The sequence below is a fragment of the Ceratosolen solmsi genome, unplaced genomic scaffold (assembly GCF_000503995.2).
Source record: "Ceratosolen solmsi marchali unplaced genomic scaffold, CerSol_1.0 scaffold2, whole genome shotgun sequence".
NCBI lineage: Eukaryota > Metazoa > Arthropoda > Insecta > Hymenoptera > Agaonidae > Ceratosolen > Ceratosolen solmsi.
Genome location: NW_011948422.1, coordinates 5,110,511 through 5,126,827, shown reverse-complemented (window position 1 = coordinate 5,126,827; position 16,317 = coordinate 5,110,511). Strand labels below are relative to the sequence as shown.

The 16,317-nt window shown below is 25.1% G+C and overlaps 1 protein-coding gene across 3 annotated transcripts in view; it reads right to left on the bottom strand.

Moving 5' to 3' along the window:
* Window positions 1–236: 236 nt before the first annotated feature.
* The window catches only part of LOC105361858 (uncharacterized), an 88,280-nt gene continuing 72,199 nt past the window's right edge, over window positions 237–16,317 (bottom strand). For all 3 annotated transcript variants that reach the window (XM_011499138.1, XM_011499139.1, XM_011499140.1), the window contains 2 exons: window positions 1,313–1,403; window positions 237–591 (listed from right to left, as the gene is read on the bottom strand). In XM_011499138.1, coding sequence (XP_011497440.1) covers window positions 1,327–1,403 — 77 coding nt within the window. In that variant the 3' untranslated portion in view covers window positions 237–591; window positions 1,313–1,326. The remainder of the gene's footprint in view (window positions 592–1,312; window positions 1,404–16,317) is intronic.

Genomic DNA, 16,317 nt, shown 5'->3' with positions numbered 1-16,317 from the left:
TAGCGCAGCTTTACATAAAATAACATATATTTATAAATATATATAGAAAGTAAATATTATTAATTCATTCGTTATAATAATTATAAGTAAATTGGCGTGAAATTTCAGATTTCTGCATCGTACGTAGATTTTTTAAAGATGAGTATACATCAACAATCAAAAAAAAAAAAAAAATTCTTTTTTGTAATAGTGTATTATAAGTAATGAAATGAATTATAATAATTTTTCTACAGATGTTTAAATATATTGTCGCATCACTGTATAAAAGAAGGTGCTACTTTTCATTATTTTGTAATTTCTACTTAATCATACCCGATCATCTAATGCTCTAATTTATTTTATTTCTTTACCACTCGAATATATATTTATAAATGAATTAAAAATGCTTGTTTACATATTCACAGGCGCCTCATTACATTATATACAATTTATATAAACGATGATGATTTGACTGACAACTTCAATGAATATTTTTCATTCTACGCTTTCCTAAATATGTTTTTGATGAGTGGACTGCTACGAAAAGACATGTTGCTCATATTTAACTAAAGCCCATTTTAAATTAGACATTGCAATATTAACAAAAAGTTTCTGAAATAAAGGAAAAAACAGTACATATTATTATTTGTAAAATTTTAGTATCTTAATGAAGAAAGCATAATACTTATACAAAATGAAAAGCATAATAAATGTGAACTAATCATTAAATAGTTAAAACTATTTTTTTATAAATTTAAAAGCAATTTATTTTATCTGTTTTTATATAATTATATAGTAATATTATTAATTTATATCAAATCATTGAACTCTTTTATCAATTATGTAAATAGATTTTTTTATATAAAATATTAAAGTTGAAACGTTGAAGTAGAAAAAATTTTTATATTGTAAATTCAATAAAATAAATTGTACAATATTATATATTTTTTTGAGCTTGGAAATTAGAATATTTTAATTACTGTTATAAATTTTTTCTTTCTCGGTGGTAAAAAATAATTATTTTGTTCCTTCTAAAAAATACTTTTTCACGGAAGTAGGCGGAAATTCTTATTTTTATTGTGTATTATTATTATTACCCTTCTCACGAATAAAAATCTAAAATAAAAAATTAATATTATAGGAATTTTCACAATCTTATGAAAGTATTTTGTAACTTTGTAATGAAACGATATATTAATGGTCATTAAATTTAATTTTACAATAAAAGACAAAGAAAATAAGCTATTCGTTTATAATATAATTTAACTATTTTTTTGGCTTATATTCACTGTTTGCTTTTGTACAGAAATCTCTTATACGTTGAATTACTTACTATTTCGACATCTCCTAATCGATATAAATAAAAATTGCAGCAGTCAGTAACATGAGATAAAAGTTTATCCTCTTTTGCTCGGCTGAGTTACCTAAAACAAATAAATATATTATAAAATTTATGCCTTAAAAGATGGTAATTTCACATTATTCTTTTACGTAATTTTAGTGATTGTGTAATAATTTATTTTATCAATTATCTTTACAAATACATTTAATATATTTAATATATCTTAACAAATTGAAGTGAATTTTGATAGTGAAGTCAAATAAATTATCTCTATATATGAAAAACTGAAATTATAGCTACAAGCTTATATGTAACTGTTTATGGATAGTTGAAATTGTAATAAAATTTAGCTAATTGGGTAAAGGTCATTATAATTTTTCGAGAATAAAATATGTTTTATTAATGCTATTTCTACGCCGGTTACAGCTAAATGAATACTTTTGTATTAATTTTACATATTATGCAATAATATATTTTAGATTGTTCATGTATTTTGAAATTATATTATAATATATTTATGCCATTATAAAATTCAATAACACAGCCTAATAACAAAAATATTACTCGCATACGTTGCTTCCAATGAAATTATTTATTTTTGAGCAATGATTTATTAACTAATTGATTTGTAAAGAGAAATAGCATTGTCATCAATAGCACTATCTACATTCGGAAGTCTAGATTGAATAAATTACAATATTACAATAAATTGAAGATATACTATTATCAAGAAATTCATGCAATAAAATATTTCTACCAGTTTCTACAATATAATAAATTTTATATTACATACAATAACGTTTTGCTGGCATGCATTGTATTTGGTATATAAATTTGACGATTTTACAAACAATACGAGAAATTTTATTGCACTGAATATTGCATAGTATATCGTCAGATTATTAGATAATAATACATTTGATATGTAATTATATAATTATATAATGAAGTTTGTTTGAGCGTAGATATATCATTATTAAATAACCCATAAGATCTTTTGTTAAATCGGTTTTTGTATATTTACTTAAAAAAAAAAAAAAAAGAGTCATTTAAAGTTATATGACATCAGAATATAAGTATTTATTCAATAGTACGTATGATATGATAGACATATTTATTAATATAATAATAAAAAATTAAGTTGCATTGAGAAATTATGGTTGATCTTAATACCTAATTTCGTACAAAGTAGTTAAAAATATATACGATCGTCACGATGATATAATAAAAAAGTACTAGTTAGATTATATGATAAGAACAATTAAAGTGAGAAACATTTTATAAGAATTAATCATACTATATTAAACGTATATTAATTAAAATTAGTTCCAAATAAAATGATTTTATTTTATTAAAAGGATTTGATGCGCATTTTAATTACAAGCCGAATAAATCAATCTTTTACATTATAAATTCAGATATTTTACATTATAAAACAGAGAAAATTTTCACACGAATTATTAGGTTGTAAAATCATTAAAATAGAGTACAATTAACACATAAGCCATATAAATACTTATTTTGCGACCAAAAAACTGTAAGTGTATGCGTACTAATTCGAACGTAACTTACAGCTGCGCACGATCTCATGTTATATTATATAATTGAATATCGGAAGACGTTGTCTGTGACGAAAAGGGTTGCTGCATGTAAGATGAAATTTTCAAAACCTGCTTCTCTATGTTTTATTCAAGGTTATTATCTTATCTTCATTCGGATTAATCGTGAATGCTTAGAGTACGAGAGTTGAGAAGGAAATTCGGGTGATAATTTCAGATGTGTCAAAGATCGATGGAATTCAAGTAATCACACTTTGCTTGCGATTTGTCTCCTGCTATTCCAAACTATTCTACTTTTCACTTGGAGCAATAATGAAAATTTCACGAACATTATATTACATTTGTAGGAATTAGATAACAAAAATATTATTATTTAACTTATTGCACAGTAAATAATAATTTTATTGTTACATGTTCCAAGTTTCATAAAATTAGCATCAGAAACTAGATAAAAATAGACAAGTATTATTTTATTAATAAGCAAAGAATCTTATAATTAAATTATGCTGTAAACATATTTTCTAATAAAATTTCAATATATATTTATAAGTGTATATATGAATAAATAAGATTCTATTTATAAATTGTTATTCAAATATATTTTTACATTATCATTATCACAAATATATATATGATTCTTAATTAATCGAAACTTTTCAATCTACGCATACACGTAAGTATTGTGTAGATACACACATAAATATATTTAGGAAATAACTCGAGTTTTTAGTAATAAATAAATAAATATTTATAAATAATTTTGTGTGTGTGTATGTGTGTGTGTTTAAAACAAGAGTAAGTCTTCTGTTGAATGTAATTAAATAATGACTTAAAATACGCTAAAAATAAAGTGATATGTTCTAGATAATTTTGCGTAATAGCTTCGAATATTTAATACAAAGTATACAATTTTAAGTCTACGTTTAAAATTTAAATATTATATTATATTATATAATAAAAAAAAACTTAATTTTATCCATAAAAATTCAATATATATATATATATATATATATATATATATATATAATTTTAATATTCTACGGTTAAATATCAATCAGTATTGACATAAACAGTTATTACGCTGTTCATTTTATCTTAGACATTTAATTTTAAACCGAAACCGACGAAAAAAATTAATAGTTTCAATAATATTGAATAATTGTAATTACACAGAGGATTATTTGTACACTTACATAAAATATCAACCATTCTCATAATCACTTTAATAAGCATAACATTGTTTTTTATTTGCTATTTCAATGAATTTATTCTTAATAACAACTGTAATCATCACGTGATTTTAATGATTAAAATATGATTAATATGATTTATTAATTATACCTGATTGTATTATATATTATGACTTATTTGCATATAAACAGTTTAAAAAACGCTAATATTACATGTATAGACCGTATATGCATTCTCTACGCCTGACTATACCACATACCTGTGCTACTTGTTGAATATAAATTGAGCGCATAGATGCAGTAATTACTGTGAGTGAGATTAGCATTGTTCGTGCAGTTTTTAAGTCATACTTTATATTATTCATTTTTTCAATTATTAATACGACATACAATGAAATTAAAATTATTAATTCAAATTACAAAAAATATTATTTGAAATGTTATTTATTTATATAACATATAAATATATACATTCAACAGTTGATATGCCTTTCTTAAAATAAACATAGATTTAAAAATATTAAAATAATTTACCTACGATACGATAAAATGTACAATTTTACAACTTTACAACATCGATAGCTAGATGAAATAATTGCTTTTTATGTTTGCTACTTTAATAAATTAAGTTTTAATTTTAAATAAGATCATTATCAATAATATGTAAGAATTAGTGTATAAGAAGTTCAAAAAAAAAAAAAAAAAAAAAAAAAAAAAAAAACAATTAATAAGGATTTAAGAAATTGATTGTAATGTACATTTTTTTATATTAAAAATATTCTTTGTTAAAGGTAAATTTATTTGTATTCGTTTATCAGAGAAAAATAATAATTATTATATTTTACAAATATATTGTTTGTTAAAATATGTTCCCTTCTTTGCCAAATAAATTACCTATATTTTGTACACGTATAAGAACATAAATTATGTATGATAATTTAAGTTGATTGAGTAAGTAAAATAAGTGAGTAATTATTATAAAATATTTTAGAATTCTTAAAGGAAACCTAAATTTATAAATCATTTTATGAATTTTATACATTTTTATAAAAAATTTATATCAAGTTGCTCATAGAAAAAACTCAAATTAACAACTCAAATTAACATTAAAATACACACATCACCAATAAATTGTATTACATGTTAAAGATATGTTTACACTTAAAAACTTAAATGGTACTTTGTGAATCTTATGGAGAAAATACCAAAGTATCTCAGTCCCCATAGACATTGAGTAATCGAAGAAATGGAGAAAGACAGAAGATGTAGGAGACAGCTAGACAGATAAATAGATAGAAAACGACTGATAAAAGGATCTATAGTAGAAAATGTCGTAAGTTTAGTGAGATGGACTTAGGATGACATTTAAAATTTTCAAAATTCTAAAAAAAGCTTTTTCTCAATTAGATCATCTATATCAATTACCCGTTCCTTTTGTTTTTATTTATCAAACATTAACACATAATAACAACTTATATGTATTTGCTACTTATGCGTGCCAACATGAATGTGCGAGTACGGATAATGTAAAAACCAAAAAGAAAAAAGGAACGTCTTTCAAAAATATAAGGACAATATTATTACAAGAAGGAAGAGTAGAAAATGAATAATAAGATAGCAAATGAGAGAAGCATATTTTCCGAAAGTCATCGGAGCACTAATGCTTACATTCACTTGAGTAAGAATTGAGATGAATAGCGACTAGAAATTTCAATTTTCCTTAATATACTTTATTTTTCTTCTTTTATTCACTCGAGCTCTGTTCTTATGCTATTCTATAATATCAATATAAATAGATATCTTTATCTGAAAATTGTATTATTACTGAGGTCTGGTCACACATAAATATAAAATATATACCATATCAAAACCTCAAAACCTTATTTTATTATCCCATTGCTTCTGAGAAGTCATAACTCTTCCATCTCTTTGACTAGTAGTAAGTGATTTATATAAAATATGTATTTATGTTTTTGCTTCCTATATAACGTCTCCATAATAAAACATTATTTATAAATTTCTCAAATATATATGGACTTTAATTATAAAAATGTTCAGTTGTCTCATGCACGCATTATATTATCTTAATCTATAATCTAACTTCTTTGAAATTAATTAAGCAAGAAATTCAGAAATGCTTCGTATTGTATTCTTTTTTTTTTTTTTTTTTTTTTTTTTTTTTTTTTTTTTTTTGAACATCAATAAATTCTAGTACATTTATAGAAGTTAAAGTTTATGTTAGAAATCAATAATACACAAATTGCTGGTTAATTTACCTTAATCAATATAGAGCCGATAAAATTTACTTTCTACTTAATGGTATTTTTCACTAAAGTTTATAGCATTCATTATGATAGTATTTTGGAAAAAAGCTTAAATCTATAATGGATTACACCTTCAAATAAATGGATTTTTTTACATTTTCTTCCTTTGTCTACATATATTTATCTTCTAATATCTATCATTACAATTTACATTATATTTATGAATCTTATCTTTGATTTCCTCATTTCTCATCATCTAGGGCTACGCATTTATTAAGTTTTTTTTTTTTTTTTTTTATAATCATTTCATCTTTTTACAATCTTTTTTCAATTTTCTGCTTTTTTAAGATAACGCCAGCATCTGTTACAACCGCAGAAAAACGCACAGAAAGCTTTTACGCTATCAACAAAAGACAGAGATGAAATCTTGCAAGACCCCCAAGAGAGAAGTAAAGCTCAACCTTTCCTTTTTCTCGATCTAAAGCCAGTTTCTCTTTTATTTTTATTTATATTTCCTTCTGTATTTCAAGCTTTTCTACTCTAATTCGTTTTCTATAAACATTTATACTATTCACTGGTATGTTTCTTTAAATATTCAAATAAAGCTTCATCTCGCAGGAAAGAATATACAGTATTATAACATAGAAAAATCTTGTTTTATCATTAAAAAGAATTAACCATCGAAGTATGTAGTTGCTTCATTCATTCATTCAAGTTATTGACATACACGATGGCTTGGAAATAAAAAAATATTCACACGTTTCAATCAAAATAATATATATATATATATATATATATATATATACTGTGTTTACGTGTGCGTGTGTGTGTGTATGGTTAGAGCGCGCTTACACGCACCTATGAAAATAGGTTATATTTTTAACGCTTTAGTCGCTACAAACTTAATTTACTCACTGTTCAAATTCAGCAATTTGTATTATATGAAATATTATGATAAATATAAAAAATATATAAAGCATTGGATCCGCTTACATTCATTCATACAAAGTATATTATTGATAAATGAAAAATAATAATTTCTGACTGAATGTGTATATATATATATATATATATATCTTCTTCGCGATATCATCGGAATAATTATATTATTATAAATCGCTAAAATATTTTATGAATCTATACTAATTATAATTATTTTATACATGAAAAATAACATAGATAAATACATTATACATACAATCCTAAAAAATAACTACCACATATGTACATTCGATAAAAAAAAAAATAAAAAAAGAAAAAAAAGAAAACAAATCGGACAGTTTATATAATTTTCTTTCCCATAAATGTCCTCTTTCGTTAATTAAAACAAAATGGAACAATTTTCATTTCATTTATACTTTATACAAGTTATCGTAAATATGTTGAACTACTTTTTTTTTTACCATACGCCATGCATATACTACCAATAATTAACAAGAATGTTGTTCGCCGACAAAGTTCGCGCGGACCAAGAGAATTTTCAACCATTAATAATTAGCTGACAGAAGCTTTGGAAGCCACCCATCTCACAAATTTTATAAGCTAATCATAACAGCAAGCATTATGTGTCTATAGAACTCTTGGTACAAGAGATGTGCACTCCATCATGAATGAATGAAGCAGAGACGGCGAATTCACTGGATTAGCTCACACCAACTGAATGCTCGCAAAAGTTTTTAGGAGAATTAAAAATGGCAACCTCTTGCGTAGACAACGTGTACGAAGAAACTTTGATCTACAGTTAAAAGCTTTTGAAAATTTTCGTACTTCATCTGTTCTGTACGTACTTATAGAAATATATTATTTACGTTAATTATTCATCCATTAAGATAAAAGAAACAAAATTACTGGATACTCAAAATTAAATATTTAGTTTTAGCAATATTATTAATAATTGATAACAAAATTATTAATAGAGCAAAATTTTACTCATTTTATTAAGAGATTTTATTCTTACTTTCATAATAAACAATGTAATTATATATATAATATTAATACTAATATTGCTGGTAATGTGTAAATATTTGAAGCGTCAAATGTATTTTACGATCATCCTAATAAGCTAGTTTTAATACTTTGTTATTACGATGATTAAATAATAATTTCAAACTTTCATTGTAATAAAACAATACAGGTTTCAAATATATAAATATGTTTTAAACAAATAATACTATTATATTCATAATGTTATATTCAATTGATTTAAAATTTACTAAGCTCCACATAATGCAATAACAGTCCTATTTATGTATGAAATTTGTAATCTCGATGTAAATTAATAAAAAAAAAAAAAAAAAAAAAATAAATAAATCAATTACGAACAAAGGAGTTTCGATATGTTCTCTAAACATTGATTCGCGAATTTATGAAATTATAATGATACACAAATTGCCCTCGAACAGTAAATAAACTTAGTCTAGTAAATGAAATACTAGAATATCAATGCGAGACTAATAAGTTTTGAGCATTTGATCAAGTTTCGGCTAAGGTTTACACATTTAATTGAATCATTCAAATTTTTTTTTGCAATATCGATCTACCATAAACAAACCTTTAATAAACTATTCAATAAGCTATCACAATCACTTGATATTTATGATATTAATGAAAATTTAAAAAACTATATTTCATATTTCCAACTCTGCAAGTATATCAATGGAATATAAAGTTTTTATGAATATCTTTATTATAAAGTAAATGTTTTATTTGATTTTTTTTTTTTTCGAATAGAAAATAAAATATGTAGAAAAACTTTCAAAGTTCATTAAAATAATTTTCCTGTATTTAACGAGTGTATAATATATTAGAAAATTGGATATTTAGTAATTAACTATGCAAGTACTAGTCGTTCTAAGATGATAAAAAAAAAATTAATTCAAATAATAATTGTTGATAATAATAGTCTAGGCAATACAAAAATAAAAAGTATCACGAAATAAGAGAAGAATGGCAATTATTTTCGCTAATTAAATTTTTAATATATGTTTCAATTGTTATAATTATTCAAATGAATTCCATTAATTGAAGAAATTATAACGGACAGTATTAAATATACGAATAAAGGTTTGTCTAAAATTGTTTTGACTAAATTCTTTAAATTTTATTAACTATCCCAACTATTTATATACTATTGATTTTTCATATATCGATGTAATATATTCTTTGAGTGCCTTTTAGATAAACACTCAATCACGATTGTATATATTTTATTTTTAGTCAAACTTGGCATTGGGCCAAAGTAGAAGAACATCGGTTACTAAAGCAGTTGAAATTTTGCAGATCGTTATCAGTAAAGCTTTGTGATATATTTAAAATAAAAATATCTCTCAACCTCCTAAAATAACAATATTCTATTGAAATTACAATTCATAATGGTTTTCAACTAATTTGCGCAGATATTTATTTATATTTTACTTTATTCGTTCTATTTATTTTTCCGTTAAATTCACCTCTTAATATATCCACCAGCTATTTAGTCCATAAAAATCTCACACTTCCTGCCTCATTTACATCATTTTAATATAATTATGAAGAGACTGTCTGAAAAAATATAAATATATTTGCGCTGCTTTTCTTAATTAGTCCAATGGCATGGTAATAAAGACATGGAATTAAATTGTTAATTCCAACAACTTGAAAAATCCAAGGAAACGACAGTTAAGTGTCCATATACAGGAAGCTTATGTACGTTTTGTTGTTTAGTGATATTTATTATTTGTGGGGATGTTATACTTTCCTCAACAAAATATTCGAAAGCAGCCACGACGCAGTTTCTAGAAAATTGCTTAAATCCTTCCCAGTGACACTATGCAGAAATTTCCATTAAGAGTGGCAATGAGAGCCCGATTCGCGGCTCATTTATTCGTTTAATTACTTCCGTATTTGTGGTGGGCTCTAGCAGGTCCTACGTGGTATTCATGACTGTGTAAAGTCGCGCTTTGTAATACAAACTTGATGTGGGGAGGTGTACCTATTATACTGGATCTTTGTTTCCCTTTTCCCAAGGCTGAATACGAATGAACTTGGAAACTTCGTTTTACTGCTCCAAAGATGCTTCCTTTTTTGTTAATAGTAAGACAGATTCTGCTAAATTCCTTTTGAATTGAGTATTTTACGAATTTTCACATAATTATGGCAATAAAGAAAATATGTTCTTTATATTAATTATAATTATTGTTTTAATTGGTGAAACTTGCTATAGGGCATATTATATAAATAATATTTGCAATTGAATATTAATCATAATTTTCACTTTTAACCATGAATTGTGCAACGAAGTAACAAAAATATTACTTATGTATATAGCATTATTAAGAACAAAAAGTTTTTTGTTTTTTTTTAGTTTTTAATAAGTTTTAAATATTATATTTGTTTTAACAATACGACTATTTATATAATTCAAAGTGTCCGTACATATATTTTTTAGACAGTTATTGATAATAATTAGTTGCAATTCGTATAAACGTAAAAAAGAGGAAAACATGTTTCATGAAATAGATATCTTTTAATAATAAACATTAATGCTATATAACTAGATAAACAGATAAAGGTAATTTAATCCTGGCCATAATCATTTTCTATATTTTTATGCATTTATATGGATATCACTCTAATAAAATAAAATAAAATACTATACTATATATGAAATTTTTTTGTCGATAATTGAAAAAAAAACTTCAAAATTTATATAATAAACAATTGATAAAAAACATTGCTTTAATTTCTTCACAAATATAATTACGACGAAATTATTATTGTTGTTGTTGTTGTTGTTGTTGTTGTTGTTATAATAATAATAATTATTATTATTATTTGTATCAAAGTGAAAAAATTCATAAAATAATTCGATCGATGAATATGAGAAAAGTATCTCGAGATAAATATATAAACTGTTTAAAGACTAATTTCCAATAAAAGTGTGCTATATATTTCCGATGTCATGTATTTTGTGAGGTTGAAATGAATTTATGTAATTGAATTTTCTTGTTATTTATATATAAGTTAAATATTTCGAAATATTGCGAAATATTATGTTCAAAAAATATTTATTTTATATGAAATGAAAAGGCTGATTCGAAGAGTCTAGATTATTTTATAGGCTCGTGGTATACTCGAAATAGGAAAACGAAATAAATTTGTGTAGAAAAATAATAAAGGAACACGACCGAGAGCAATAAGGTGATAGACAAAACCGTAACACTGCACTCTACGTGAAAAGAGGTAGAGCCAAAGGCACGTGCCGACTGTACAGTCAACACTTAAACTTTATGGCTGTACAGTCTGTATGAAAAGCCCAGGACTGTACAAACAATGACAAAAACTTTGGACTCTTTAGTCAGTAAGAAAAGTTTCGGTTCTAGATAATTCAACATTTTCACTATGAAATTTCGAGATATTTATTTTAATTCTCCAATATCCAATATCTACATATGCGACAAAATAATCGGTAAAAATGGTATAAATGTTTTTGAGTACGAGTGCATGGTTGCTCCCATGTATCTGTTTTTCAGAATAGTGTTCTCTCTTATTTCTTATTTCTATCTGTTCTTCTTATTCTCTTTCTTTCTCTACGGTCTCATCGCCTTCTCATCACGGTAGGTAATGATCTGCCGAAAAACTTCTCTATATTCTTCTTGTATATTTGCACTAAAGGCCTTTAAGAGGCCACATTAAATAATCTCGATTAATTCGATGAAACTTCTAATGATACAATTGAATTTTATTTTCTATCGCATTGCGCATGCGTATAGATTGTGGTAGTATTTAGGAACAACGTGAGTAGGAATTGATAGGAGAAACTTATCGAAAGTCTTAGTCGTGATCAGTTCAGCGATAGATGTATTCGATGTAGTTGGATAATCGATCAGCATACATTTTGAGAAATTTACACTTCCTCGAATGATAAAAATTAGTCTAAGAGCGTAAAATGTGCTACACATTCGGATATTAAATGAATCGGTATTATTGATTTTATCATTATCAATAACATCAGAATATTGTGGCACGAAGTCAGAAAAGCATTTATATCGAAATATATTATTGGTAGAGTAACAACAATGTTCTTCGTAGTCGACATTCTCAAGATGGATTTGAGCAGTGGAATTTCAATCAAATCGATCTATTATTGCCTAACAGTATCATTCGACTATATTTTTTATATGTCCACACTATATATATATATATATATATATATATATATATAAATTATGTAGCATTTACATAATAAAAGCATCTTTTCAAAGTCAAAATCTCATATATAGATCCAATATTCCGTATTTATAATCTTTCTAACCTCAGCTGAGAATATGCAAAGATTGTAAGAAAATCGCAAAGAAAATAGGAGATTTTATTCCACCAATCTTCATTACGCTAGCACATGCAAACTTCTCGTTATTCAAAAAGTGGGTGCTCTTTTCTCCCACCAGTTCTAATATACATATATTAGAATTAAATCGGCACAAATAATACGCAAAAGTCCGCAGAAGGAGCTTTATTATTAATCTATTAATATTAATTAACTAAGCTTTGCTAGAATATCGGCTACGTGGGCTCGACACTACAGTATCGACTATTCGGATAAATTTTCGCATATTCGGGAATAGGAGAAATGTACGATGTAGATGTTGCGAACGCGTCAAATGAAGAAGACAGATCATTCAATGCTGACTGACTGACTTTTGAAGTTCTATATGACATACTCACAGATAGAGATAGAACTCTAAGCCGTAGATACCTTGCCATACCTTTACCTCTCCCTCTAAATCCCATAGTTGATCTAGGATTACCTTCACGAAGCTGGGGATAGAGTATGTATTCTGTGAGCGAGCTCATTTCGAATCTAAGAATAGGAATTGCGCTAAACTTTCCTGCCACATTAAACCAATTATTTTATTAAATTTAAGTGTTATATTTTATTGGTTAGTAGAGAAGATTTGATATATCGAATGACATATATAATTTTCACCTCAAGAATCCCCGATGTATATCTAAAGGGTATCCAATGTAACTGAATATTTACATTTTTATGTGACTGGATTCACCATGGCTACACTGTTATGTTCTAATTTTTGATAAATTGTTGCTCCTTCGCTGTGTGTAAGAACAAAATATTTGTCTCTTACGCTCATTTCCTACATCAAATTTTTAATTATTCCCATTTTTAATTATTGCTTAATCTCATATCATCAGCTTACTGTCACATTCTCTTTATTATTAATTTTATTATGAGCTTTTAGGATATTATTAGACACTAAATAATAAATAAATTAATCAAGCTGACGAATAAATGTAAAATTAACATTTGCAGAATATCTAATATCAAATATATTAATTGTAGAGACGATGAAGATTATTAATTAATAAATTATAAGAACACGTTTGTTACAAGAGGTTAAATTATGTAAAATAAATAAAAGTCCTAATAAAGATATTTTTTCTAAACCATAAGACTATATTAACTTATTATTTGATAAAATTTAATATTATATCAAGTTCTTTCACATTCTTCTATTATATATATATATATATATATATATATATATATTATTATTATCTATATCGCGAATTTAGTGAAATAATCTTTCTAATGCGTAAGGGAGCCAATTATTTCTTTTGATAAAATATGACCCCACTTTTTATGAAAAATTTACATAAATAAACACTATCCAGACATTTCTTCAACCAACAACTTCGCTCCTCGCCTCATTCATTACTTAATCGGTAACCATAAGCCATTAAGCAAGTCCATTTTAATGACTAAATACTTATCTAACAATATTATCAAATTTGCCATTGCAATTATAGAAAACTATGCTAATATTTTGCGAAAATCGAATATTGCGCGATTCAAAGCGAGCTGAGAAAATATTGATTCAGCCGTTCTTATATAGTCGATTGTATCGATATTGTCAAGGCAAAAAAGGCGTCTGCATTGCCTTTAAGGATAACCTTTTCTCCAGTACGCTCTTATCGTCGTCTACATTCAACTCCAGCGTCATCAGCATTTTCTCATGTTTTTTCAGCTTCGATGTTTAAACTCTTTATGCATACATCCGTATGAGCAGAGTGGAATGCATAAGCAAAACTGAAGCGCCGTTTGGCCTTTGCTGCTTGTTTTATTCATAGATGAAGAATCGAGTCTTCGACAAATGTTTCCAGGCGATTTGTGACTTGAAAAAATCTACAACAATCTCCAACATATTTTTTATTTATGTCTTTAATAAGATTCGGCACATAATGTGAAATTAAGTGCAACTATATTATTGTCTTTCTCATTGACGTATTTAATCAGTGAACTGAGTAATATTACATATAGAAATAATTTATTAATGCAATTAATGCAATTTGATTATGAACAAATCATCTAATACTAGATTTTTCTATTAATTTAATAATTACTGTTATTATTATTATTTAACATCATTACATCATAACAATATGCCCACCATAATAATTTAAATTAAATTATTATTTATTTATTTATTTATTTATTTTTGCAGAACTTTTTATTTGTATAAATGATTTTTTTTTTTGTTGTAAAAGTAAATTTCATAATGTGCAGTAGCCTGCGTATTTTTTCAAGAATATATCTTATTGAAAATATGGTAAATGTTTAAATTCGTTATTAACAAATAACTATATTTTTTTTTTATACTTAGTTCTGTTCCAATTAATGTTGCAATCATTCAATTAATTATAGTTTAGTATAGTGAAGTTTTTAAAATTTTGCAGAACATAATTCATTATTTACAACGTATTAATATATTTTACGAATAAAATTAATTAAATCATATCTAGTAAGGATATTGCATAGGTAGAGAAAGAAGTGAAAATTTTACGTAAGAGAAAATTCATATTTATATATAATTTACTAAATTATATAATTTACTACTTATACATATATTAATTTATGTTTTTATAAAAAATTAATATGAAGTATGAAGCATAAATAGATATTAAATTTAAATTCGCAAATATATAAATTAAAAGTTTAACATTAACTATCATATTATATAGTTAGCTCTAATATATTACCTTTTTGATCATTTAAATCGTTTTTATAATAATAAAAAATACGCACAGTTTTATATTCAGCAATTTTATATAATTAATATATTGTTAAACTAGAGTTTTGTAGAGTATTAGTTTCATATTGCATAAGTATATTTATGTACGTTAATGTGGGCAACGCAAATTGTGAAACTCTTATAAAATAACTCGAAGTAAAAATAATTAACAATAATATCACATATAATAAATATGATGTATTACAAAAATATTCATAAATATAATTAATATTTTAATTAAATTTATTAAGCTGCTGATCAAAATTTTATTTGCGAACTATTCTTTATACAAATACTTTTCTGAAACATTTTTCTTAATCCTCTGTCTTCTTGTCTTATTTGTTCTTTATGTATGTTTTAATAATGTATAAATATGAAATTAGAAATTGTCAAATTTCTAATATCTTATATATCTTATATATATATATAAACTGATATGTTCTCAGTGTCGCAATGTTAGCAAATATAAAATAGAAAAGAAGCTTTTACTTAGGCATTACAATGCATAGAGCAAGACATTTAAAATAGATTAAAAACTTTTATTTGAATATACATACATTCTAGAGTGAATTAACAAAAATAGAGAAGCAATATAGGCGGAAGATGATTACTAATATTTATGGCAATCGATTTACTCATCGCGTAAGCATAAATTCTTTTCATTGATGCTATCAATACTGCGAGCTACGTACTTATGCTGTTGTTTTCCATATTTACACACGCGCGCGCAACACACGCGCGTATTTATTTATATTTATATATACGTTTGCGCAATTATATCTTGAACGAACTTTGTATTAGTGTTGAAAAAGATGAAAAAGTTCGAAAAGACAAAAAATATCATGAGTCAAATAGCACAACTTCAGAATTCTTTACCGTTTCCCGACATAAAAAACAGACATCCACGACTTCTTTCCT